At 51.7% G+C, this 24,104-nt stretch overlaps 3 protein-coding genes across 7 annotated transcripts; 1 reads left to right on the top strand and 2 right to left on the bottom strand.

Annotated features, from left to right (window-relative positions):
- The first annotated feature begins 2 nt into the window (after positions 1-2).
- LOC122384665 (density-regulated protein homolog) lies at positions 3-23,833 on the top strand. 3 transcript variants are annotated; one of them, XR_006257078.1, is made up of 10 exons: positions 3-626; positions 823-945; positions 1,077-1,248; positions 1,580-1,741; positions 2,145-2,301; positions 21,631-21,733; positions 22,086-22,173; positions 22,543-22,710; positions 22,938-23,080; positions 23,691-23,833. XR_006257078.1 is itself a non-coding variant. In XM_043372292.1 (6 exons), the coding sequence occupies exons 2-6, from the start codon at positions 21,638-21,640 to the stop codon at positions 23,733-23,735; spliced, it is 540 nt and encodes a 179-aa protein (XP_043228227.1). In that variant the 5' UTR covers positions 19,934-19,991; positions 21,631-21,637; the 3' UTR covers positions 23,736-23,833. The 3 variants fall into 3 exon arrangements, 2 of the variants coding, with proteins under 2 accessions (XP_043228227.1, XP_043228226.1); XM_043372292.1 differs by lacking the exons at positions 3-626; positions 823-945; positions 1,077-1,248; positions 1,580-1,741; positions 2,145-2,301 and adding an exon at positions 19,934-19,991; XM_043372291.1 differs by lacking the exons at positions 3-626; positions 823-945; positions 1,077-1,248; positions 1,580-1,741; positions 2,145-2,301 and adding an exon at positions 19,977-20,114.
- LOC122384664 (astacin-like metalloprotease toxin 2) lies at positions 2,711-12,246 on the bottom strand. 2 transcript variants are annotated; one of them, XM_043372289.1, is made up of 8 exons: positions 12,075-12,171; positions 8,973-9,125; positions 8,679-8,936; positions 8,217-8,376; positions 5,235-5,391; positions 4,877-4,969; positions 4,483-4,625; positions 3,290-4,195 (listed from the first exon to the last, which is right to left on the bottom strand). In XM_043372289.1, exons 3-8 carry the CDS (start codon positions 8,887-8,889, stop codon positions 4,006-4,008), a joined length of 954 nt encoding a protein of 317 aa, XP_043228224.1. In that variant the 5' UTR covers positions 8,890-8,936; positions 8,973-9,125; positions 12,075-12,171; the 3' UTR covers positions 3,290-4,005. The 2 variants fall into 2 exon arrangements, with proteins under 2 accessions (XP_043228223.1, XP_043228224.1); XM_043372288.1 differs by having other exon boundaries at positions 2,711-4,195; positions 8,679-9,125; positions 12,075-12,246.
- LOC122384662 (protein aurora borealis-like) lies at positions 14,190-19,832 on the bottom strand. 2 transcript variants are annotated; one of them, XM_043372287.1, is made up of 7 exons: positions 19,442-19,832; positions 18,255-18,573; positions 17,073-17,212; positions 16,438-16,654; positions 15,876-16,040; positions 15,225-15,399; positions 14,190-14,831 (listed from the first exon to the last, which is right to left on the bottom strand). In XM_043372287.1, the coding sequence occupies exons 2-7, from the start codon at positions 18,567-18,569 to the stop codon at positions 14,440-14,442; spliced, it is 1,404 nt and encodes a 467-aa protein (XP_043228222.1). In that variant the 5' UTR covers positions 18,570-18,573; positions 19,442-19,832; the 3' UTR covers positions 14,190-14,439. The 2 variants fall into 2 exon arrangements, with proteins under 2 accessions (XP_043228222.1, XP_043228221.1); XM_043372286.1 differs by having other exon boundaries at positions 18,255-18,569; positions 19,442-19,591.
- Positions 23,834-24,104: the final 271 nt, after the last annotated feature.

Here is a 24,104-nt window from a genome sequence, read left to right as displayed (position 1 = left end):
TCGTTTGTGTTTTGAAGCGAAGAGAGGACGGAGGCCGAAAGGTTCACTAAAAGCCGAGAAAGTGCCATGACAGCGCCTTTGAACTACTAAAATTTGGAGGATCTTTTGTGTGAAGGCACGTTCACATCACCATCCAAAGGCAGTTTCATTGCGATTTTTGTTCTTGATCGCGTTCATTGCAATCGATTATCCTTGACGAATGTGTTTGTTTTTCGATGATTTGTGAACTATGCGCCTTGTGAAGAATTTCCGATAGGTCGTCAGTAACATCGATATCCTCATCCTATTGAGCTATCTGCCGTCTACTGCTGCGCGTAGCGACTTTCATATCATAGCCGAAACCGAACGAAAACGATCACGAGGCCGCACCACCGCTCGCCCGTCTATAATCCGTACCGTGTCCGTCCTCGCCCGTGTCCGGCGCCTCCTGCGGTCGGGCAGCGGTGCCCCCAACCTCCCGCGATGACGCTCTATGACGGCGGTGGCGCTTACTCTGTGAGCGGCGGCGGCGGCGGCTGCTGCTCCAGTCTGGGACGCGTGACACTCATGTTCATCACCGTGCTGAGTACCACGTTCACGATCGGGACGCTCATCATCGCCGGATCGGCTCTCTACAACGTCTACAAGTAAGTCGTTCACGTTTATTGACTTCTTAGCATTGTATGTTGTTATTTCATGACATCTTTCTGTGTGACGGTGCTTTGTTGGCCAAAGCGTCTTTTCCTCGAAGCGCCCTATCCTGTAGGCGCTTCCCCTGTAGGCTGTATGTGCGGTGTGACGCCATCTCTGTGCCTTATGACGTCCTGTATCGTTCTCACCCAGCCGTCCAGAGGAGTACTCTGTGGATCACCGCGGCCTCGTTCAGCTGTGGCTGCTGGTCGCCGCCAGCGGACTCGCCGTCGCAACAAACGCCTGCGGGTTCGTCGGCGCCCTCCTCCGTATCAGGTGAGGAACAGAGAGATCGACACAGACCTGATCCATCAAGTGCAGGGACCGATGACACGTAGCTCCTCTTCTGCCTTCCGGCCACATCCCACTTCCCTCTGTTCCCCGCACTAACCAGCCCATGTGGACAGGTGCCTGCTGCTCGGGTACGCGCTGGTGACCGGTGTGGTGGTGGGTGGACACCTCCTAGTCACCCATCTGCAGCGACGCGCCGCCAGCCGCCACCCGGACCTAGACCAGCTGCAGATGGACGACGACCCGCAGAGCGTGTGGACCGTCGAGATGAACGCCTACGCCGCTCATGTGAGTTGGTGTGCGGGGGCTCAATCGTGACGAGTCGTTTTCAATCAACTCTACATATGACAACTACATTTTGGATGTTTCATGTAAAAAATTGACGAGGGTTCACCATTGTCTAATTTATTCATGCGGTATGACTTGAGTGGTTTGTATCCGCTATGCAGTGTAGCTGATCAGTTTGTTGCTACTTGATGGTCAACAAGTCCTGACGTGTCCGCTCATACATACATCAGTACATCATACATCAGTATGCCGTGTTTTGGGCCCTGGTACTACAGGGCACAGGCTACAGCCCACCACCTGACACCTCGTCTGACCCCTCCCTTCCTTCCAGGTGCTGAAGCGTGTCCGAAGTGAGACGAGTGACAACTCGACCCGCTCCGTGGAGCGTATCAACAAGACGGTGAGCGAGCTGCGCGCTCAGCTGGCCCCGAACGCCACCACTGTGGCCGAGTCGGCACTGCGCACAGTCAACACCATACAGTCCCTGTTCAAGGTGAGACGTGCACGGTGCTAGCAGAGAGCTGGTCGCGTATTCCCCTAGGCCTAGTGTATAACACGAGTATCCCGATCAATAGCGCGGCCTGTTGGGTGACGTCATAGCGGGGGCGGTAACGGCTGAATCGTGGCTTTCTATGTCGATATTGAAGCTAATCTCAACAGATGCCTGCTTGCATTATATAGTTCAGCATGTGACATCGTTGTGACATACCCGACAGATGGCGCTAGTTGGTCGTGATACTCAGAGTATATAGACAACTCGTGGTTAGACAATTTAGGTTATACTCGTGTTATAATATACACTTCGGGAATACGCAGGATACGCCTTATCAATGGCTTGAATGTATGATGTTTTCCTAGTTTGCGGGTTTATATCCTGTCACGTGACGCCGTTTCAGTGCTGCGGTAAAACTGGCGTGGACGAGTTCATCTCCCAGAACATCACCATACCGACCTCGTGCTGCGTGGACGCGGCGCACTGTAACGCCACGCTGCGGCGCCGGCCGCGACTGGACCTGGAGCGGGCCCGCGAGATGTCTCACCCACAGCCGTGCGGTCAGTTCCTGCACGCCGCGCATGGCTTCGTAGTGGCCGTGGTCACCTGGGTGGGGTACGTGGTGGCCGGCTCACAGCTCTGCGGGGTGGTCATCGCCCTCCTGCTGGCCCTCTGCTGCCTATAGGTCGGCCCTCTGCTGCCCCTAGGGTGCGGAGGTCGGCCCTCGCTGCTGCCTGTAGGGACGCTGTTGGCCATATGCTATGTTGATTGTTGGCCCTAGTAGACCGTAGGGGTCGGCCCTGTGCTGCTTTTAAGCGGAGGTCGGCTCTTTGCCGCTCGAACTAAGACTGTATTTTCGGAGGTCGACGTCTCCGAATAAGTTCGATAAAAGTGCTACTTATGTAAGTTCCAAGGTTACAAAGTAATGATAGTCAATAGTGGCTTCTTGTCATTGCAGAAAATACATTCCTCGCGACAACAAATTTATTCCATCGACAAAAGTGACCGCAAACTTGCTGCAAATTTGTTTACTTGAGTTGTGATAACGGCTTGTTATTGTTCGAAATTTCCGGAATGGACTACCTTAACTCTTGCGTGAGTCGCTCTTTGGTAAGAGATGTTCCCTATAACCTCCCGCTAACGAAGTCACCCGACAAAAGAGAGGTACCGACTCGGTGCAGCTGAGGCGTCGTAAGTGGACGTGATCTGCTCGTATGGGTTCTGAGTGGGTACTGGTCACCTTCCTCAATCCTCACTCCACACCTACCCTGAACTTCGAACAACTTTCGAACTCCCCCCACCCCCACCCCCCACCCCCCAGTCAACATTCGTCCTCCGTAAGCGGCAGTGTCCGACCTGAACGTCGTTATGTAGGGACATGACGCGTCATAACGGTTAGCACAGTGGTTACGGCCTCCTGTGGCGGAACTATCTGCCAGTCGTACTTATACTCTGGTATAATTCGATGGTAGTGCTATGTAGCTCTTCGGAGAGTGTTCGGTGAGAGAAGTGACTTCGAGCAGTAGGCCATTGAAGCGAGAAGTAAGATCCACGTCTTGTATGTATTCTTTGGACTCCCAGTAGCTCAGGGAGCTTATTGTCAGCATTCACACTTGAAATTGAACAACTCGTAGCATAGCGGCTGCGTACGTACGTTACATGGTACCCCATAACACTCAGTATCCTCCGTCACAATACAAAACCAACAACAATGGCCGACTCGCCGATATGTTGGAACATCCCAAGCTTCAAGCAGCATTGGTAGCGCCTGAAGCGACTGCGACTTGCAAATGCACAACCACTGGTGCGAAGTTTTTCCGGCAGCAGATTCACGCCTTGGCCGCTGGTTGTCCTGATACAAGACAATGCCACAGTGACGATACGAGCGACGCAGGATATCCCGCCAAGACGCACTCTACCCTACTGAGTGTAGCTGCAGATTCTATGGGAAGCCCAGTCTCCCTCTTGTCTCTTGACCGAACCAGAATTCTCAAGTCTTCGTGAAGCCGTAACACCCCACCGTTCCTAGGGCCTTCACAAAGCTTCGCTCTGTCCCTGCTCAAAGGGCCTCTCGCCAGCCGCCCTGCCCTGTACCTAGGGCCTCTCGCCAGCTGCCCTGCCCCTGCCCCAAGGGTCTCTCGCTAGCTGCAGTGACCCTCGCTGAAGGACCTCTCGCCGGCTGCCCTGCCGCCGTCCCCGGATGTCTGTCAGGTGTGACCTGGCCTCTGTCCCTCCATCCCCGTCAGGCGTGACCCCTCTCCCGGTCAGGACTCCTCGAGCCGCCTTCGTTTGCTGCACACCCTGATATACATGGCCTGCACGCGGTCGACATCCTGTTCACTAAGCTGCGTCTTGTTCTGCAGTGGGACCAGGGTGCCGCTGTTGGACCAGTGAGGCCGCAGGGTGACGCTGCCGGAGGACGAGAACGCGTGTCCGCCGAACATCATCACCGACCTGGAGGTGTGGGAAGGAAACTTTGTTATCGACCGGACGAGTGCCGGGATATGGGACAAACATCTCTACAGTGTTGCTGGCATGACGAACCAACATGAAGAACGTATCTACAGATTGTACCGTGATGGAGACAAGCAGAACAGGTAACATAATGTGCAAACACTTAAGGAAATTGCCGATATGCGTAGTTCATAAACATCATCACCACCAGCCTACGGACATGACCGACAAACACCGATGGTCCGTGCGGTGTAGGGGCTGTCCCGCGTGGCGCTGCGGCGACTCACGAGTAGTCGAGCCGGTCGACGACGCGGTGCTGGTTGAGCGTGAAGGTGCGGAAGGCGTCCACGTGCGCCGGATCGACGTTCGTCATGTTCACGTCCATCCAGCTGTCCCGGTCGGGCCGGTTATGCTCGTGCCACAGACCCAGCTGCAACACATCAACCGACCGTCAGCTTAGGCGGGTACCCGAAGAAACAAGGCAACAAGGCTTTTCAAGTCTCCTGAGATTTGGACCATCACGGTCATGGAATGTGTGGTAGACCTCACTGTGAGGAACTCAGGGACCGTCACACCTACAGTGCGTGCGCACGGATCGAGCAGATCGTAGTTGTGCCTTACAGCGTGCTACCGTACAATGTTGTACCGTACCGTACCGTGTCGTACAGCATCGTACCGTACCGTGTGTCCGAGCAGGTGCAGCAGTATGCCCATGTTGAAGCAGCCGTCTCCCAGAACCAGGAGCTGCGGCGGCGAATCAGCGCCGGTGAACCCCTGATGAAGACCGTAACAGAATGCCTGTTATTGGAGAGACTGGAGAATCCTATCGTCAAAATAATATTTTGGCAGGGTGTCACAAGGTGGAGCTATACGCTACACGCTACAAACTACAATCTACAAATATAGTGCATAGTACAAGAACTTGGAGACTCAGAACTTCAGAAGCACTAGGCTAGTTGTGGTATGTGCGTTAAGTGTAGATAGCGCCCCCTGCCTTCCCATCCCTTCTTCTGTCCGTGCCCCGGCTGTCTGGTCGTACCCGGTATCCGACGCTGGCGTAGCAGCCGGAGTCGGGTCGGTAGCGCACCAGCAGCTCCTCCGACCGGTCGCCACGCCCGTCCGTCTCCTCCACCGACTGCCAGCGGACACACGTACGGCCGCTGTACTCGGCCATGGCAGTCAGCAGCACAGCGCACCTGAGCGTACAGAAACACCGCTGATACACACAATAACACAGCGCACCTGAGGGTACAGAAACACCGCTGATACACACAATAACACAGCGTTAGCACAGCGCGCCCGGGGGTACAGAAACACAGCTGATACACTCAATAACACAGCGCACCTGAGAGTACAGGGACACAGCTGATACACTCAATAACACAGCGCACCTGGAGGTACAGAAACACAGCTGATACACACAATAACACAGCACACCTGAGGGTACAGAAACACAGCTGATACACACAATAACACAGCGCACCTGAGGGTACAGAAACACCGCTGATACACACAATAACACAGCGCACCTGAGGGTACAGAAACACCGCTGATACACACAATATAACACAGCGCACCTGGGGGTACAGAAACACAGCTGATACCCTCAATAACACAGCGCACCTGGAGGTACAGAAACACAGCTGATACACACAATAACACAGCGCACCTGAGGGTACAGAAACACCGCTGATACACACAATAACACAGCGCACCTGAGGGTACAGAAACACCGCTGATACACACAATAACACAGCGCACCTGAGGGTCAGGGACATAGCTGATACACACAATAACACAGCGCACCTGAGGGTACAGGGACACAGCTGATACACACAATAACACAGCGCACCTGAGGGTGCAGAAACACAGCTGATACACACAATATAACACAGCGCACCTGGGGGTACAGAAACACAGCTGATACCCTCAATAACACAGCGCACCTGGAGGTACAGAAACACAGCTGATACACACAATAACACAGCGCACCTGAGCGTACCATGGTGTGTCAAAAGTAGAAATAGCCGGTGCGCCGTCTGGCAACCCGGCAGCCCGCCGCCATAGGGAAATTCATGCTTTTTGTCGCTTTTTCGCTCCTTATGAGTCACTTGATCTAATTAGAGCTTAACTAGGAACGAGGCGGGTCACTTGGACGTATTCGGGAGCCGAATGCGGTGTTTTGGAGCCAATACCTGGGAAACCCTATCCGCCCAATGCGAGTTTTTAAGAGTCTGCATGCCCAAATTAACGTTGAGCGCGGCCGTTTTCGGTCGGTTTTCCGCGACCTTGTGGCGAAATCGCCTTATTTATTCAACCAGGGTGGGCTAATTCGCTTAAAGGGACCCTCCCACCTTCAAAGAAGTTAATGAATTGGCATGAAAGTGATGTCGCTCGGTTTAGAAAGAGCAAAAACGAATATCTACCAAATTTCATCGAAAAATATTCACCGGTTTTCAAGATATTAGACTTTTACTTTTGTTTACTTTTTGGGATCTCCGCTGTTCCTAGCGACTTTATTTGAAAGTGCGGCATTTGTTGCGCGCAAAGCAGCATATTCCATCGCGTCCTACAAAACGTTTTAGTCAAACATTTAACGGACGTTCGAAAGCCTGATGACGTCATCAGATTCCCGTAATGGTTAAGAGATAGGGACCACGCTGGTCCCACCCTGCAAGTAAAGGGAAGAAATTTCTTGAACACCATAAAGCTGCGGGGGTTGCGACCAGGATAAATGGTGGTTTCTGAGCCTGGCCGCAAACTTGGCTATCTCAACTCAAAACTAATGTTAAGGTGGGAGGGTCCCTTTAACTAGGAATGAGGCGTTGAAGAGAATTGTTCAAGGAATTGAGCTGTGCAAAAATATTTTTTGTATTGTTAAAACTGTATCCGCCCTCGAACGATAAATATTGTTGACCCATTAGAAACACATCCCCTGGAATGCGTTTGGACTTGGCTGGATCTAATATTAGCGAGTATCTGCTAATGCAGTTTCTTGGCTTACACAGTACGCACACAAGCATACATATTTCCTGCCCTTGGTTATTCCTCACTTGAATGAAAATTTTGCTGTAATCACTATTCCCAGCAGTTAACAGGTTTTAGTGCAGTGCCAATTCGGAACCGTTCAGCGCCGCCATTCGGCGGCCGGCGGCGGCGCGGCGCCGCCGGCCGCCGCTCTGGCAGGGTGTTTGACTTCATATCTCTGTTGCTAGAAAAGTTGTGGACCGATTTACTTGATTCTTGCATGAAAAGATCCGCCATTCAATTCTTAGCAAGTAACGAAAATTTGACGTCAATTGCACGATCCGCTGCCCATATTGTGGTACTGCCATCTATTGACAAGGCTGGCGAACTAAAGCCGGGTGGCTATTTCCACTTTTGACACACCATGAGAAACACCGCTGATACACACAATAACACAGCGCACCTGAGGGTACAGAAACACCGCTGATACACACAATAACACAGCGCACCTGAGGGTCAGGGACATAGCTGATACACACAATAACACAGCGCACCTGAGGGTACAGGGACACAGCTGATACACACAATAACACAGCGCACCTGGGGGTACAGGGACACAGCTGATACACACAATAACACTGCGCATCTGAGGGTGCAGAAACACAGCTGATACACACAATATAACACAGCGCACCTGGGGGTACAGAAACACAGCTGATACCCTCAATAACACAGCGCACCTGGACGTACAGAAACACAGCTGATACACACAATAACACAGCGCACCTGAGGGCATGGGACACAAATACACACCTCAGCACCGCACACCTGAGGGCACGGGGATATGGTCAGATGGATACAAGCATAGGCACTGTGCACCTACAGACACACATAAACACTGCGCACCTGGGGGCACGGGGATACAAATACACAAACAGTAAACACACATAAACTTACTCGCTTACATACAAACACAAAGTCTGACAATATCTGACATGCTCCCACCAGACTGAAGACAGTGCGACCTGACCCGACTAGCAGGACGGTCTCTGACCTGGCCGAGTAGGGGCAGCCGATGTCGGCTTCTGTGCGGTAGGCGACAGCTCCCAGCGGCCAGAGGCGCTTCGGGTCGCGTGTGGCGCTCAGCTCGCCAGAGCTGGTGTTGAGACCCAGCATGTCACCCTCGGTGACACCGGGTCCGCCGCGGTACAAGCCTGCCGCGAATAAGTCACTCAATGGAATGACTGGGAAGCATTGGATTGAATGAACACAAAACAGTCGTTGTTAGATGCACGGCGGGTCGTTACAATCCCTGAATGCATATTAAAAACATGCATCAAACATGTCGACAGCACGGTGGTATGTGGTTAGGTCCCTGTCCCTTACGCATTTGCGGGTTTTACTCTAAGTTCTTTGGTGCATGTTGCCACCCGAATCGCTCTGCCCAATGCGCGTTGTGCGGTGTATTTCGGCAGTGTGACTCAATCTCCGTACCGCACCGCTCGGGTTCACTCACGGGACTCGTCCGCCGGGTAGACTGCGCTCCTGTGCTCCTCCTGTCTCAGCAGCACCACAGCGGTCACTGCGGCCGCTGCAGCCAGCACCAGCACCAGCGCCAACACCAGCAGCGCCAGCCGGACGGGCCGGGAGCAGCGGCAGCAGCCAGGCCCGGCAGCGGCCCCCTCGTCCTCTCCCAGCCGCGTCACCTGGTACCGGCCGCGCGTCATCGCACCGCGCCGGCGTCACACTGACGTCACAGCGTCACTGACGTCACGACGTCACACTGACGTCACTGACGTCAGCGCCACAACGTCACACAGTCACACCGCCGTCACTGGCGCCGGTCTGCGCCGCAGCCGTCCTCCCGTCCCGGTGTCTCTCCGTGGAGGCTCAGGGGACAGGCTGACTGCCGCTCGGCTCAGCTCACAACTTCCGCCGCCCCCACCCCGTCTGTCAGCTTGACCTGTCAACAGCAGACATCACCACCTGTCACCGACAGACATCAGCAACGCATAAATAGTACGCTCAGGGCGAGTTTAGACAATCCTACAAGTGCATGCAGTTGTCCGTGTCAACTATCATCAACACAGTGATTGCTCCCGTTTTCTCTTATACAGTACATGTAGGTGTAGGTTTACATGAGTAGTGACGGACGAATATTCTGTGGGGAGAGTAGGCCAATGTAAAATATAATAGGACCTCAAAGTTTACCTAGCTACATCAGAGGAGCGGGTTCGTATGACAGTGGAATTCGCCGTTGTGCCTCATGGTGCCAACAGCGAACTCGTATTGGCATCTATCCAGGGCAGGGTGGCCCCTTCCTGCCTGGCAGGCGCCGCTTCGAGCGCCTCTCTATTTTGATTTGGTCGAGCTATTATTTCTAGGTACGAAGGTTTGTCTACGTACGTACAGTCTGTCTTAACCCTATTCCTGGCGGGGGGGGGGCCTCAGGAGCCCCCCCTGAGGTTTTTTGGTTATATCTCCCAAACGCGTTGAGCTAGGAAGCTCAAATTTTCTGACTTTTCCTAAAAGGCTTCTACGCAACATGTCTGAAAATTTGGAGTTGATCTGACCTCAGGTCAGGTCACCAGAGGCGGTTTGGTGAGGCTACCTCAGAAAAGTTTGCAATCACGCCAGAGCTAGAGTTTTTGACCGATCAATTTCTTCTCTTCAGGGTTTAGTTAGGGTGCCAGTATGTGCAATTTGTATATCTCGGAATTTTGATATCGGTGACCTAAGGTCAGGTCAATTTCGCGACCTCCCCATTATAAGTCAATGGGGGAAAAATCAACTCCCTGTTTTTACCACTAAAACGGGTCGGAATGGCCCCATATACCATACATGACTTCATATACGATCAACCTTCACTACCTTGAGGTCTGTTTTGCTGTTGGGCAGCTGTGAGGTCATGTGACGTCATCAAAGGTCACCAAAGGTTTTTGGCCAATAACTCCGTGCAGGAACAAGATACAGACGCGTGGATGGTCTCATTGTGTTCAGCTCGTCAAGACGCATCGAATGATATACATGATGACCTCGAGGTCACGTGACCTGAGGTCAACCTTTGACCTTGACCTTTCGAGGTCAACATATATATCATTCGATGCGGATTGACGAGAGGATCACGATGATGCCCTTAGTTTGTTCCTATCTTGACTAATTCGAAAGTTATTCGAGAAAAACTATCTCCATATCTAGTGCCGCCATTTTGACTTTTTCGACCCCTGTGACGTCATCTTTGACCTGACCTGAAAATGACCTTAGTAAAAATTGTAGATCTTGGCCGTGCGTATCCGATGCCGTTTACCGCTTGTCGCTATCTTGCTTCGTTCTCGAGATCTCAGGGGGGGCCGAATCGGCCCCCCCGCCAGTTTCTTGTCCCGGCGGAGCCCGCCAGGAATAGGGTTAAAAGTACCGCGCAAAGTGACGGTGGATCCATCAAGCCTAACCGAGGAAGGGCCTGCTAAATTTAAGTCACCGAAGCATTTACATCCTCGTCCATTCTCCAGGTCAATTGGTTCGGTGATTTGCAAATTATAGCAGGCCCTTCCTCGGTCAGGCTTGATGGATCCACCGTCACTTTGCGCGGTACTTTTAAAGGGACCCTCCCACCTTCAAAAAAGTTTATGAATTGGCATGAAAATGATGTCGCTCGGTTCAGAAAGAGCGAAAACGAATATCTACCAAATTTCACCGAAAAATATTCACCGGTTTTCAAGATATTAGACTTTTACTTTTGTTTACTTTTTTGGGATCTCCGCTGTTTCTAGCGACTTTATTTTAGAAAAGCGGCGTTTGCGGCAGATGTTGCGCGCAAATAGCATATACCACCGCGTGCTACAAAACGTTTTAGTCAAACAATTAAAAATCGCTAGATATCTGCGCTGACGTCACACATTCAGAGGGGTATTCCTAAGCATTAGCCCCTCTGAATCAAAATGCTGCAATTTTGAAATTCAATATCTCCGATTTAAGGCATTTCTCGATGTTGTGAGTGCCGAAACCGGTAATTGTGAGCCAGGGACCCCATTTTGGCTATCTCAACTCAAATCTAATGTTAAGGTGGGAGGGTCCCTTTAAGACAGACTGTACGACACATTGGGTCGCAAAAATTAAAACCAAGTGTCATATTGAAGATCAGGCACGGTTTCAGCCTCACCGTAATCAAGCCTAAATTCGAGCCTGAATTCGAGCATCAACTGTCACTTCCGTTGACTGTCTCTGACTGGTTCGAGTATCCATATACGACTGAGTCAGGTATTACAGTCCCAAACATCTGCGGACAATGCCGATCAGCCGGTCCAACGGCCAAGGTCGATCGGCATCGAACACGTGAAAACATGGTATGAGCTGGTCGCCCGCTGAGCTGAGTCAACAGCCAGCTACCGGGGGCGGGGGCGGGGGCGGGGGCGGCTAAAGCAAACACGTTCGACCGGCCAGGCCGGGGAGTCCGGCGCCGCCGCGCGGGCTGGGGGTGGCGGAAAACGGCCCGGGCCGGGCCAGGGAAACCATGACCGGGCCGAGCGACGGCGTGTTATACATGGGAGTCGGTCTGATAGAACAGTAATGACGCGACGATCAGTGATATTGTCGGACGAAGGCAGGCGTTCAGGCGAGACGGTGATGGCAGTACGGGTGGGAGCTCTGCCAAGGACCTATTTGAGATGCAGGTTTTCAGAGGAACTTCGTTGAAGATATTTTTTTGTGAGCAAGCGAACCAGCCGTAAATCAAATAGGCTTTCGAGAGAATTTGCATTGAAGTCTGGTTATACATCGGATTAAAACTGCAAGGGAACGAAGTTGAACGAACACGAAACTCGTCGCGTGTATAGCCGCGCTGAATCCACCGACATTCGCCAGTGCTGCTGCACCAGTCTCGCCAATCTTGACATTTCCCTCGCTGGGCTCTTACCTGTCAGCTATCTGCAGTCGATTACGCCTGTAGCGCCGTCTGAGCTGCTCCTCTCCGCACCACTATAACCACACCTCGCCCCACGCGACTCTGCCGCCGACTGACAAGACGGGACGGTCCCCCAGCCGGCCCGGCGGCGGCGGCGGGCGGCGGGCTGGCAGCCGCCCACAATGACCCGCTGTGTTGGCCGAGGCCCGGTTCCTCACGGTGGGGATGGGGGGGGAGGATACACGGCAAGGTCAGATAGCACTTAGCGCTGAGTACTCGCCGGTTCGTGACTGAAGAAGTTGCGGCGGCGAGTGTGGAAGCGGCGACGTGCCGGGGGAGGGAGGGGAGGGGTATCCCCGGGGGTGGGCGACTGCAGGCCGTGGGGAGGGGAGGGGGTAGCTGCAGGCGGTGGACGCTGCGTGCTGCTCAGAGCGTGCAGTCTGCACGCTGTTGGTCGGCTCTGGCTAGAGCTGGTTAGAGGTGATAGGACTCATGACCGGAGGGTTGTTTCTGAGCGCTAATTAGAGGACCGTGACGAGGTTTTGCGATATCAGATTTGTCTTGGCGCCCAGCTTGTCCGATGGCTCGGGCGTAATTCCCTATCAGTCGCATGCGTCACCTCCCAACACACGTCGAATTATCGGTTATACACCATTTATTACCACCACATATCAGGCCGTGGAACGTACGTCTGGCGGGCAGCGAGGCCGGTCGAGCAGCGTGCCCTCTGCCGGCCGATCGGTCAACTGCTGACATCACCCGGCTTTACGAGTCGTCACCGCTGGACTAATGCGGCGACAAAAGACCCCAGTTAAAGGCACTTGTCGGCGGCACCGGAATTGTCGGGACCCAGAAGCTGAGATCAGAGTTGGTGATTGTTAAAAAGCCTACCATAATTTCACGGCATGCGCGACATGTGTGTGTTACAGTACAATACGAATGCGATGAACATTTGGCACTTACTCCTACGAAAAAGTCGCTGTTAATGGTAACCAAATGCTGAGTACACAGGGCATAAGATGAGCTCAAACCAACACTGTACACTGTCCCCATCCCTTGAGCAGTCAATGCCCTAACACTTATTATAAACGCACTTTTATACGCAGACCGGTGAGGCATTCCGTTCCAGAACGACAGCAGCCCTTACGCTCGTGCAGATATGTCTAATGCCCGCCCGCCCCTGGATTGCCTCTCGTGCCCGCACCAATTCAGCCACTAAGGGACGGCAAAAGGACGTAACGGTCACTGTATGCCTGGAACAGCCCACCCCGCCCCTCGCTACTCAACACGATCGCGAACTTGAACGAACGACATAACACGCGACCAGTATCACCCAGTCGAACGTGTCACGTACGCATCTGAGGAGCTAGAACTAATTCGTTTACGATGCCACGGAGGTCTACAGAGGTCCACGGGGAACACACATGGTCTTTTTAGGATTGCTAAGTCACTTAAGACTTTCCAGTAAGCACCATAACTGCGCAAGGCGCTGGCAGTGTTTAAACGATTCCATGAGGTAAAATGGCTCCCTCGGCGCTGTTTTGCGCCCTGATTAATGCCTAGGTTATACCGCTACATGTGCCCACGAACCGACCCAGTTAAGTGCCACTGGGGACTGCCGCATCCCCAACAGTCCGCACCAAAGCGCGACTCTCCCGATGAACTAACGGCATATGATAGACGAGCGCCTGAGTCAACCACCTGGGGAGACCATACAACACAGGACAACGCATTCATGCTGCAGCTCACTCGCTGCGAAATTGAACGAGTGAACACCAGTCACTGCTAATATCGAGAAGGTTGTATCTAGCCTAGACTAGTGATCAGGGCTGCGGAGTCGGAGTCGGAGTCGGAGTCGGAGTCGGTCGGAGTCGACAGTTGTGACCGGAGTCGGAGTCGGAGTCGGAGTCGATTTTAGAAACCCGAGCCGGAGTCGGAGTCGGAGTCACAGAAAATCTGTCGACTCCGCAGCCCTGCTAGGTCTGCGGAGTCGGAGTCGGGAGTTGGAGTCGGTCGGAGTCGACGATTCTGCCCGGAGTCGGAGTCGGAGTCGGAGCTGGTTTTTGAAAGCGGGAGTCGGAGTCGGAGTCGGAGTCGCCGAAAATCCATCGACTCCGCAGCCCTGCTAGTGATGTATGGAGTTCTAAGTGTCGACATCTCGAGAATGATAGCCAAGGGAAGGCAGGGGGCGGCGGGCTCATCCCAAGGCGCCACTGAGTATTGAGGGCCTAGGGACGCCAACACCACTCCCTGAGGAGGTACTGAAGACCTAGCGGCGCGGTACCGCCCACACTGGAGGCACTGAAGACCTAGGGGCGCGGTACCGCCCACACGAGTCACTGAAGACCTAGGAGCACCGCCCCTCGGCGGGCGGTGGTCACCGGCGCTGGGAGCGGCTCGGAGTCGACGACCCGATGGGTACCGGCGGCCGGGCGCGACCCTCGTCCTCTGCCGGCGCCGTCAGCACGGACGGCTCGTCGAGCCGCGTGGAGGCGAGCATGGAGGCCGAGCCGGAGCCGATCAGCCGCGCGAGCTGGCTGCTCTCAGCCGCCGCTAGGTGGCGCGCCGACAGTGACGGCAGCGACGTGAGCGTCGAGTGGTAGCCCGTGTCCTGCGGCGCAGAGTCGTCGGCACCCGGCAGCGAGCCGTCGGCGCCGACAGCAGCGGCCGCGCCCGGGCCGCCGCCGGCGCAGGCAGCCGCGCTGGAGTCGTGACGGTCGTTGAAACACTCTACGCCGGTCGGCTCGTCACAGTCGGCCTCCGACAGGTCTGGCGGAGTGGAGAGGCCTGGTCAGCGGGCATCATACGACCGGGTGGGACACGAGTGAAATATTCCAGCGCCACTTCAATATTACCATGAAACCGACGCACGGATAAGCTGCCAATATAACAGGTGTAGCATGATCTGATCGGAAGCCGGCCATACAGGGAACTACATGCAGAAGACTGCATTTTGTTCTGAGCAAAACCTAGTCAGAGTTATCTTTAGCGGCGAAGTTGTCCAATGTCCAACGTTGCTCAACAAAGTTTACTCTGATCGCTAAGTGTGTTTATCTGATTGTCATATGATGCGTTATCAGTCAGGTGACCGTATTGGTCACCTTCTGAAGCTCTGACATTCAGACCCCGCTCGCTCCTGCCGCAGCCGTGCCCCAGTCTCACCTGAGCTCGGGTAGCGGATGCGCGCCAGGCCCTGCGACTTTATACTGCTCGTACTCGGGGAATCCAGCATCGACTTGGCGATGGGTGAGACGGGTGGCGACTCCACATCGGTCCTGTGCTGTTCGGAGGCGCGCGCGCCGCCCGGAGAGGGCGGTGACGTCGGTACCAGGTGGCCCTGTCGGACGGAAAGACAGATGGACACGTCAGCTTGGCGATAAATGGGACAACTAGCGACGGACGGGGCGGGAGGGGTACAGTCGTAATTCTTAGCACAGTAAGTTGGGAAAGTTTCAGTAAAAAAAAAAACATGAATGATAAATGCATTCATTTCACTTCATTCACTTTCATTCGTACCAGTCGATTTAGCTCCAATGCATCTATACACTATACAGTGTAGTGATTATGCTTCCAAATCAAAAACAGCCCATAGGGATGCTTGTCTGGGAGTTGGGACCCACCTTGTCCGGGCTGTCGGAGAAGTGGTAGACGCTGGTGTCCAGTAAGTGGTAAATACTATATTTATCACGGTATTTCTACCTTGTCCAGGCTGTCGGGGAAGTGGTAGACGCTAGTGTCCGGGAATTTCACCTTGTCCAGGTTGTCTGGAAAGTGGTAGACGCTGGTGTCCGGGGAATAATCACTCTACTCTACCTTGTCCGGGCTGTCGGGGAAGTGGTAGACGCTAGTGTCCGGGTCGGCCATGGACACATCCGCGCTGGCCAGCTCGCCAGCGCCGGCGTTGTGGAAGAGCAGCCGTCGGCGCAGGGTCGAGTTACTAAGCATCGAGTCGTCCTCCTGAGGACTGGAACTCCGATCCTGGAGACACGACAGACGACCGTCAGAAAACTGGTGAAAATGGTCACAAAACTGCAACCACCAGCATGCCTGCCTTGAAGAGAGGTGGAATATAGCTGGGGTGGAGCCACTCCTAAAATGCTCCTGTTTGTTCAGAGTCACATATGTAAGCTGCTATTCAGTATAAAAAGCTTCAGTGCGCTGTGACAGGTCCCAAATACGCAGGGTCGGTAGGTACCCGATTGATCAGTTTCAAACCTCCAGTCTGTTGAGACTTCCGCAGTGACCAACTAGCGGTGCAGGCCGATCAGTCACACCGAAATTGACAATCCGCACGTCGACATATCGTACCCAAAGTCCGGCGACCCCCCTCCACCGTTTAGCCCCACAGGCGGCAGGCACACTGGCCGGTACTCACGGCCGCGCCACGCAGGTAGGGCGCCAGCGCGCGCTCCAGCTCGGCTGGCAGCCGCGCCGGCAGTGACAGCTCCGTCTGGACGGCGCAGTGGCGCAGCAGCGGGCCGGGCCCGGCCGCCGCCAGAGGACTCTCCTGGAGACCGGCGGCCGGCGGCAGCACGCGCCGCTGCGGCCCGGCGCTCCACGGAGACGGCACGATCTTCTCAGAGTTGAAGAAACTGCGGACGGTGATAACCGACATCGGCAACGGATCAGTCGGTAGGCAGCGAGGTAAGGGATAATACAGCTTCGTTACTGACACAATGTCCCGACACTGGCATTCGATATCGGCAGGTTTATGGAAACGGGAACCAATGAATATATCCCTCTCTGGCGTCCACCCGTCTTTACTGGTTTTAGCCCTAATATCTTACGTCTTACATCAGTTTATCACCTTCTGCAACGGATACATTGGTACCAGTCTAGTAACTGTCGAGATTTTAAGGTACCTTGCGACGATACTCACGAAGCAACGTTGAAATGTCAAATGCTTTTGTTCAAAATGATGTATCTCATCTTTCTCATAACATAGCCACTAGCCAGCTAAAGAACACTATTGTGAGTCCGATACGGAGACGCAGTGGCCGCTCAGCTCACCGTTCGATGGCGGTCTGCACCTGCACCTCCTTGTGCGGATCGTAGTGCTGCGCCATCAGCTGTTTGTGGTAGGTGGACGGCGTCAGCTCGATCTGCGCGGGAAACAGCTGGGCGCGGTGCTCGATCCCCAGACCGGGCTCCTATCGGCGGCGGGAAACAGTGAGACATCGGGAGCAAGTGGAAATACCGAGGGCAGGCTCGCGTCGGCGTGGGACACTGATATGTCAGGGGAGTGGGAATACCGAGGGCGGGCTCCTGTCGGCGGCGGGAAACAGTGAGACATCGGGAGCAAGTGGAAATACCGAGGGCAGGCTCGCGTCGGCGTGGGACCCTGATATGTCAGGGGAGTGGGAATACCGAGGGCGGGCTCCTGTCGGCGGCGGGAAACAGTGAGACATCGGGAGCAAGTGGAAATACCGAGGGCAGGCTCGCGTCGGCGTGGGACCCTGATATGTCAGGGGAGTGGGAATACCGAGGGCGGGCTCCTGTCGGCGGCGGGAAACAGTGAGACATCGGGAGGAAGTGGAATTTGGAAATACCGAGGGCAGGCTCGCGTCGGCGTGGGACACTGAGATCTCAGGGGAGTGGGAATACCGAGGGCGGACTCCTGCCGGCGGCGGAACACAGAATATGTCGGGAGAGAGGGCTGACTAGGGAGGGCTACCGAGGGTGGACTCCTGTCGGCGGGGAAAAGTCGTCAGTGCCGGCAGGGGCACGGTGAGATATCAGGGATAGTAGGTAACGATAGTAGGCAGTGGGTCGTAACAAACGGGTAGCTCCTGCCGGTAGGGACACGGTGAGATGTCGCGGTGGAGGACACGAGCGGTCGACACTTGTCGGGAAAATGTCGGCGGAAGACACTACGAGATTTTGGGGAGGGGAATACTAACGGACGTCTCATGTCGACGGAGGCCACAGAGAGAATGTAGGGAGAGGAGGACATGAGAGAATACGGAAGAGAGAATACGCAAGAGAGAATACGGAATGGCTTCTACGTCTCGTGTCATCTCCGCCAGAAAATGTCTGCTGTCGTCACCTGTCATTACATAGACAAACTTAAATTGTATTTCCCAAATCCCAGTCACCCCATGGAAAGCGATTCTGAGACAGACAGCTTATGTGCGAACAACAATTAATTATTAAATCCACACTCTTGCCTGTAGTGTCGCCCCCGGTACCAACCTCTTTGTCCGGACTCTGCACGCGCTCGAAGAGGGACGGACTGGAAGTCGGCAGCGATAACGACGTCATCATGTCGTCACACTCGAACGGGTTCACGTGAGCCGGCGTGGCGGCGCCGTCGGCCGTCGAGCCGAGGGCGCCGCCGTCGGTCCGGCCGGGCGTGCGCAGGTCGGATGCGCGCGGGTCGCGCAGTGCCGGGGAGCCGACGTCCCAGCCGGGCGCCGCCGGGCCGCGCCGCCACTGGTCCGTGTCGCCGGCCCGCTTCGGCGTGTCCGGGTGTCGGAACGCCGGGTCCCCGCAGCTCGGCTGGCTCATCTTGCTGCCAACACAGAGAAACTGGCATCAGTCAGATTAGGATTTTTCGTGATGAATTAGGATTCTGGCATTGAAATGTGTACAAGCTTTTCCAGAAGACTAGATTCAATCATTCAATGCAAACCCACTATTTCAATTCCTTGTCTGAAGTTCTGCAATTTGACACAGTGAATCCTGCCCCATCTGAACTAAGACTACAGACTACAGAGCCGGTGTGCCTCTACAGGAAATGGTTTTCCTCTCCTTTCTAAACAAGCCAAGGTTGTGAAAGCCTAACAGGCAAACAGTTGAGTCCTATTCAGAGCTACAGGGTGGAAGCTGAGAAGGCAAGCAGAATGGCCCTGGTATTCCAGTCACCAACTCAGAACCATAGTCCATAAGATTGAGTCCAAGTGTATGATATATTTGATAACATTCACATTAGATGAGCAGGCCAGAAGTGCTTATGTGTTGGTGTTCCCACAGACTGGCTTTGCACAAATATTTCGTTCAAACGGAGAAGGAATTGACTATTGAGTGGCTTTAGGCAGAAGTGGCCGAACACCTTCAAGGGGGCACTGCCGACTTTTGGTCCCATTCTTTCCATGCAATGCCCATATGGCTAATGTTAAAACTCCCAAATCAAAGGGGGGCACGGTGCCACGGTGCCCTCCCCCTATGGCTTTAGGACCTGTTTCTGCCGCCCCTGTGCCTGTGGCATGATGAGCATTTATCAAATGATTTTGTCATACACTCATCACCAGTAAGTACAGCTGTGTTGTGAGAATCATAAGAGATGCATTATTAAACGCTAAAATCCAGTTTCAAATTACCTACCTACCAAACCTAACCTCATTGACCCCAACAGTTTACACTAAGTGACTAAAACGTACCGACTTTGTCAGGATCTCTGCGATTTCGTCCAACAGTTGATGGTACTGCAACGCTCAACCTGATGTGTCTTTTTAATGCGCGTGATTCCAATCCTTAAAAATGATTAAATTTCGATCCTAGAACTCTACACTCGTCAGTGCAGAAACTGACACGCAAAAAGTAGGATTTAAACGGCCGCTCAATCAGCTGATTTGGGTGCGTCATTTTTGTCCCGTGTGAACATTGGACTTTTAAATGAAAACCGCAAAAAAAGACGATAAGATCTGGTGACGTCAATTAAATTTTAATAAGTTTTCTTGCCGTCTATTATTTGCATTTCGATATATTTCTATTGAAATTTCAATGATTTGGTTTCATTTATTCATAAAATAGTAGCAAAGTGTATATTTAACTATACATATAAGTATTTTCCAAGTGATTTTTGTATGATGACGTCACTAGTACGTCTTTTAATAAATAATCTCATAGTGTATTTCTGGTTTCCTTGAAGTATTGAGGAGAAGACGTGCTGTGTGTATACCGTGGTGTATATACACGCGATACACGCATGTGAATTCATTGCGCGGGCACTTGTAGGGAGGGTCCTACGGAAAATAGGGGCCAAATAAATTGATTAAAAGTGCAAGTGTAATTCACATACATTAACAGGACAAAAGAAAAGGGATCTAACAGGTAGGGTGCCGGTGAAATCACCCTTTTGCACCATGGGGTCAAAATTGAACAAAAACCACACCATATTGATATTGTCTTGTCACAAACCATACCTACTGGTAGTGGTATACCAACCTATTTAAAGTTAACAAAAAGACGTATATTGAGGCACAGAGCAGCATATTTTAATAAATCCAACCGGTTTCAAAGACCTCTCGTCTTCGTCATCAGGGATTGAAATATACAGAAAGGAGAAAGGTTACATATTTAAGCGCTGAAGAGAATAGCTATAATCATGCTTTTTCTGTTAGAAAACGCATGGAGAGCGTGCTTAAAAAATAAAGGTCACTAAAGGTCGTCATTCACTATTTCTTGTTGACGTCTTTCTTGAGGAGGTCAATCCATCCCTGGTAAATTGTATATTTCCCAACGTTTCTGTTCATCTTTTCTTCGGTTGAAGCTTGGATATATATCGCTTCTTTTATTTCTCTTTGCTTCCTTTTAGCCTCAAATCCAATCACTGATGTGTTCTCCCATTTTATTGTATGTCCTGTGTCGTAGCTGTGTTCTGCCGTTGCTTCCGATGTTTGTGGGTCTATGTTGCCCGAATTGAGTTTTTTAACACTTTTTTGGTGTTCTTGTTGTCTAACTTTCACATTTCTTTTGCTTTCTCCAATATATACTTTAGGACATCCGTCACATTGCATTTTGTAAATGGGTCCTGGTTTTTCTACAGCGTTGATGGTGTCTTTGGGTCTCACGAGCAGTTGTTTCAAAGTCTTGTGCGGTTTGAAGTAAGTTTTGACGTTAAATTTGGAACACACTCGACGTATTTGTTGAGAGACTCCGTCCACATAAGGAATAACCATGACCGGGGATCGTTGCTGTGGTGCCGTGGCGTCTGGTGAACGTGCAGCATCATCCTGTATTTGTTGTTGCGATGGTGCTGGTGCCCTTGTTGTCGATGGGGTTGTCTGGTGTTGTACTGGCTGGTGTTCTGCCTCTCGATGCTGTCTCTCGACTTTGCTGATTTCTGACTCCACGTATTTAGCTGGGTATTTGTTGTTTCGCAGGTTATTTCTGATATGGTCAAGTTCCCTTTTCCGTGTTTCTACACTGTAACAGTAATATCACTATTTAAAGTTATTTTGTTACTCCTTGTTTGAAAGGTAGCCTTTCTTCTTATGTTTGCTATTTAACTTGATTCGGTGTAATAGCAGCTCATCGTCCAGTCCAGGGTTACCACTTACCAGGTCAACAATTGCTTTGATGCTGTGTTGCTTTACTACAATGTGAAATGTGAATTGATAAATTACTTTAGATGACAAGTATTTTGCCCACTATTTGAGTTACTGTCAATATAATGTTTTTACATTCACACATTGTGCTAGCAAGTAAAAAGTAAAAATCATGGTCAAACTACATAGAAGATTAAGAAACTCAAGCAAAAAGCGAGAAAAACAGGTGTAGAACACCCCAAGCAGCTCATTCTACAAGGTACAAGGCACAAGGTAGTAACAATGTGCATTGCTTTCAGATAAAGCATGGCTGAGGTTGAGCCACTGCCGTCGGGTCCCCAGGAGGGGGTGGAATATCCTCTGACCCTTTACTACTGTGGCAACTGCACCATGCCTTTGGAGGTAAGTGTCTGGTGGGGAAGCATGCCATGTACCAGAGTCATGTTCTGCCACTGATATCTGAGGAAGTGGTTATTGGCGGACTCATCATGAGCCAATTATCACATGACTTGGCGTTCTGTGCTCAAAGTGAGACAGAAAATGCCAAATAGAAACTTTTCTGTAGCAGTAGATGCATGTTTTTGTTACTTATATCTTTACGTGTACATTATTTGGGATTAATGTTCTGATATTATTCAATTTAAATTCAAGACATTTTGGGTATCATACATGTGCCTTGTCATAATGCAAACTGAAGAGTCATGTTGACAATGACAAATGGCCTTAGTCCTTACCATTTTGTGCTGTGTTCCAGTACTGTGAGTTCTACCCCCAGTATGAAAAGTGCAAAGAATGGCTGGAGCAGAATCTCCCTGATGAATTTGAAAAGATGATGAAGCTGAGTGAGTAGTGCATTGACATTTATAGCTGCCTTTGTAGTTGGTAGTGTATATGTATTAATTCACTAGACTATCCAGTTTTATCTTTCTATAAATATGTTCAGGGACCTTGCCTGTCAGCAGTGTTATAAAGAAAAAAAGTATTACAATGTAGGCATATTAATTTTGAAGCAGGTTTTGTCTCACACCATAATACCTACCTTTGATGGTCAGCATTACCTTCTATGGATGTGCGTGCTATTTATGCATTCAATAGAGGTTTTTCTAGAGGCTTCAGTGGCAAACCTCAATGGTTTTATTCACCCATCGTTTCAAGACCAATGTGGTAGTGATTCACTCTTTACTATATTCTGTCGACCCTGCCCTTTTCAGACGACGGTAAGGATGACGGCGACGACGAGAAGAAGCGACAGAAGCGCGGCGGCAAGGGCATGATGCGGGCGAAGAAGAAGGAGGAGGTGGAAAAGAAGATCTGTCTGTCGCGCGCGCCCCGCGGCAAGAGGAAGTCGGTCACCGTCATCACCGGACTCAGCACGTTCGGTGAGCGCCCCGCGCCCCGGAAGCGCTTCAATTTCAGCGTACATAAATGCGGAGTATTGAGTGTGCGAGATAGGATTTGTGTATAGATTGTTGTCTTCATGTCTGCAGTGACGAATGTCTTTGCCACTTTGTTCGGCGGTCTCGCGAATGCTCACTGTAAGGGCTTTCATTCTCCATAGTAGAGGGCCTGCAGAGTGTTATAACCCGCTCCTTGTCTCTCCCCGCAGGTATAGACCTGAAGGTGGCGTCCAAGTTTTTCGCTAACAAGTTCTCGTGCGGCTCCTCGGTGACGGGTAACGGAGACGAGATCGTGGTGCAGGGCGATGTCAAGGACGACCTGTTCGACATCCTGCCGGAAAAGTGGTCCGAGGTGAGAGCTCCCTCCGCCCCTGTCGGACAGGGAGACCTCCCTGCGGTCTGTCCGAGGTGACCCGAAGCTGAGCGCTCGCTGAGATGGTCTGGCTGGTTCTGCGCCGGCGCTGCGTATCCAGAGTGGTACGGGTCGCCCCTCTCACAAGAATTACCCATGCCTTAGGGAACACTGGATCAAAATAGCAGTCAAAGTTTTCATGATAAAGGTAGTAGACTTCAATGATTTGAGCGGTGTAAAAGAGTAATAATCATGTTCAGACCATTTTCATTTATCAAAATTCTAAATGAATGTTCATACTCAGTCAATAGAATCTTTGACATGACAATACAACATCATGGGATAAAACCCTTATACCTATAAGGATGTTTAGTTATATTGGAGAAAAGACGCATATACGTGATTTCTTATATTTTACGTCACATATATACTTTCAACTGCCGTTATAGCTATTGGGGAACCATTAAGCCTTCTGATCTCTCCCCCCAAAAAAAGCTATTTCCGATACGTTTTCTTTTTTTGTTGTTCTGGTTTTCCAGGGATGAATATTTATCGTAATTGCTTCTTTAGATATTTTTAGACATCACAATTCATCAACTCTTCTTTCCAGATTGATGAAGATCTCATCGACGATCTGGGCGACCAGAAACGCTAAAATTAACCACGCGACTGTGATCTACGCGCAATGTCTGCTTTATCTGTTTGCTACGTGAAAAAAAACAGAACTGTTGTTAATAAAATGTCAATGAGAAAGTTTCTTTATGCTGCCGTGATGTAACTATGGAAATCATTCATCCCGGAGGACGGGTTTCAAACGTCGGGGGATCCATGGTGTAGCAAGCCCTCTTGCCATTCGCAACTTGCGGCACGTGTGTCAACGCAAATAATGCCGTAGAAAAAAGTGGGATGATGAAGAAAGAGGGTTTATCTAAGGAAACGACAAGGCGAAGGACGTACTTTACGTCAGAACTTTTTGGAAATATTAGCTAATCTTATAGCAAACGAAAACCGAACTTTTTATCTC

This window comes from Amphibalanus amphitrite, unplaced genomic scaffold, assembly GCF_019059575.1.
Source record: "Amphibalanus amphitrite isolate SeventyFive unplaced genomic scaffold, NRLGWU_Aamphi_draft 000195F_arrow, whole genome shotgun sequence".
NCBI lineage: Eukaryota > Metazoa > Arthropoda > Thecostraca > Balanomorpha > Balanidae > Amphibalanus > Amphibalanus amphitrite.
The sequence above is the reverse complement of the archived record's forward strand: the minus strand, read 5'-3'. Positions and strand labels throughout refer to the sequence as shown.

What these genes read in the sequence shown, in the direction of transcription:
- LOC122384664 (XM_043372288.1), bottom strand. Translation starts at nt 8,889, where the DNA reads ATGACGCGCGGCCGGTACCAGGTGACGCGGCTGGGAGAGGACGAGGGG. An exon ending in CTACCCGGCGGACGAGTCCC is followed by an intron (nt 8,377 to 8,678) that starts GTGAGTGAACCC and finishes TATTCGCGGCAG; the next exon opens with GCTTGTACCGCGGCGGACCC. An exon ending in TGCACCTGCTCGGACACACG is followed by an intron (nt 4,626 to 4,876) that starts GTACGGTACGAT and finishes GATGTGTTGCAG; the next exon opens with CTGGGTCTGTGGCACGAGCA.
- LOC122384662 (XM_043372287.1), bottom strand. Translation starts at nt 18,569, where the DNA reads ATGAGCCAGCCGAGCTGCGGGGACCCGGCGTTCCGACACCCGGACACG. An exon ending in GTGCAGACCGCCATCGAACG is followed by an intron (nt 16,655 to 17,072) that starts GTGAGCTGAGCG and finishes CACCGTCCGCAG; the next exon opens with TTTCTTCAACTCTGAGAAGA. An exon ending in CATCCGCTACCCGAGCTCAG is followed by an intron (nt 14,832 to 15,224) that starts GTGAGACTGGGG and finishes CCACTCCGCCAG; the next exon opens with ACCTGTCGGAGGCCGACTGT.
- LOC122384665 (XM_043372292.1), top strand. Translation starts at nt 21,638, where the DNA reads ATGGCTGAGGTTGAGCCACTGCCGTCGGGTCCCCAGGAGGGGGTGGAA. An exon ending in ACTGCACCATGCCTTTGGAG is followed by an intron (nt 21,734 to 22,085) that starts GTAAGTGTCTGG and finishes GCTGTGTTCCAG; the next exon opens with TACTGTGAGTTCTACCCCCA. An exon ending in CACCGGACTCAGCACGTTCG is followed by an intron (nt 22,711 to 22,937) that starts GTGAGCGCCCCG and finishes CTCTCCCCGCAG; the next exon opens with GTATAGACCTGAAGGTGGCG.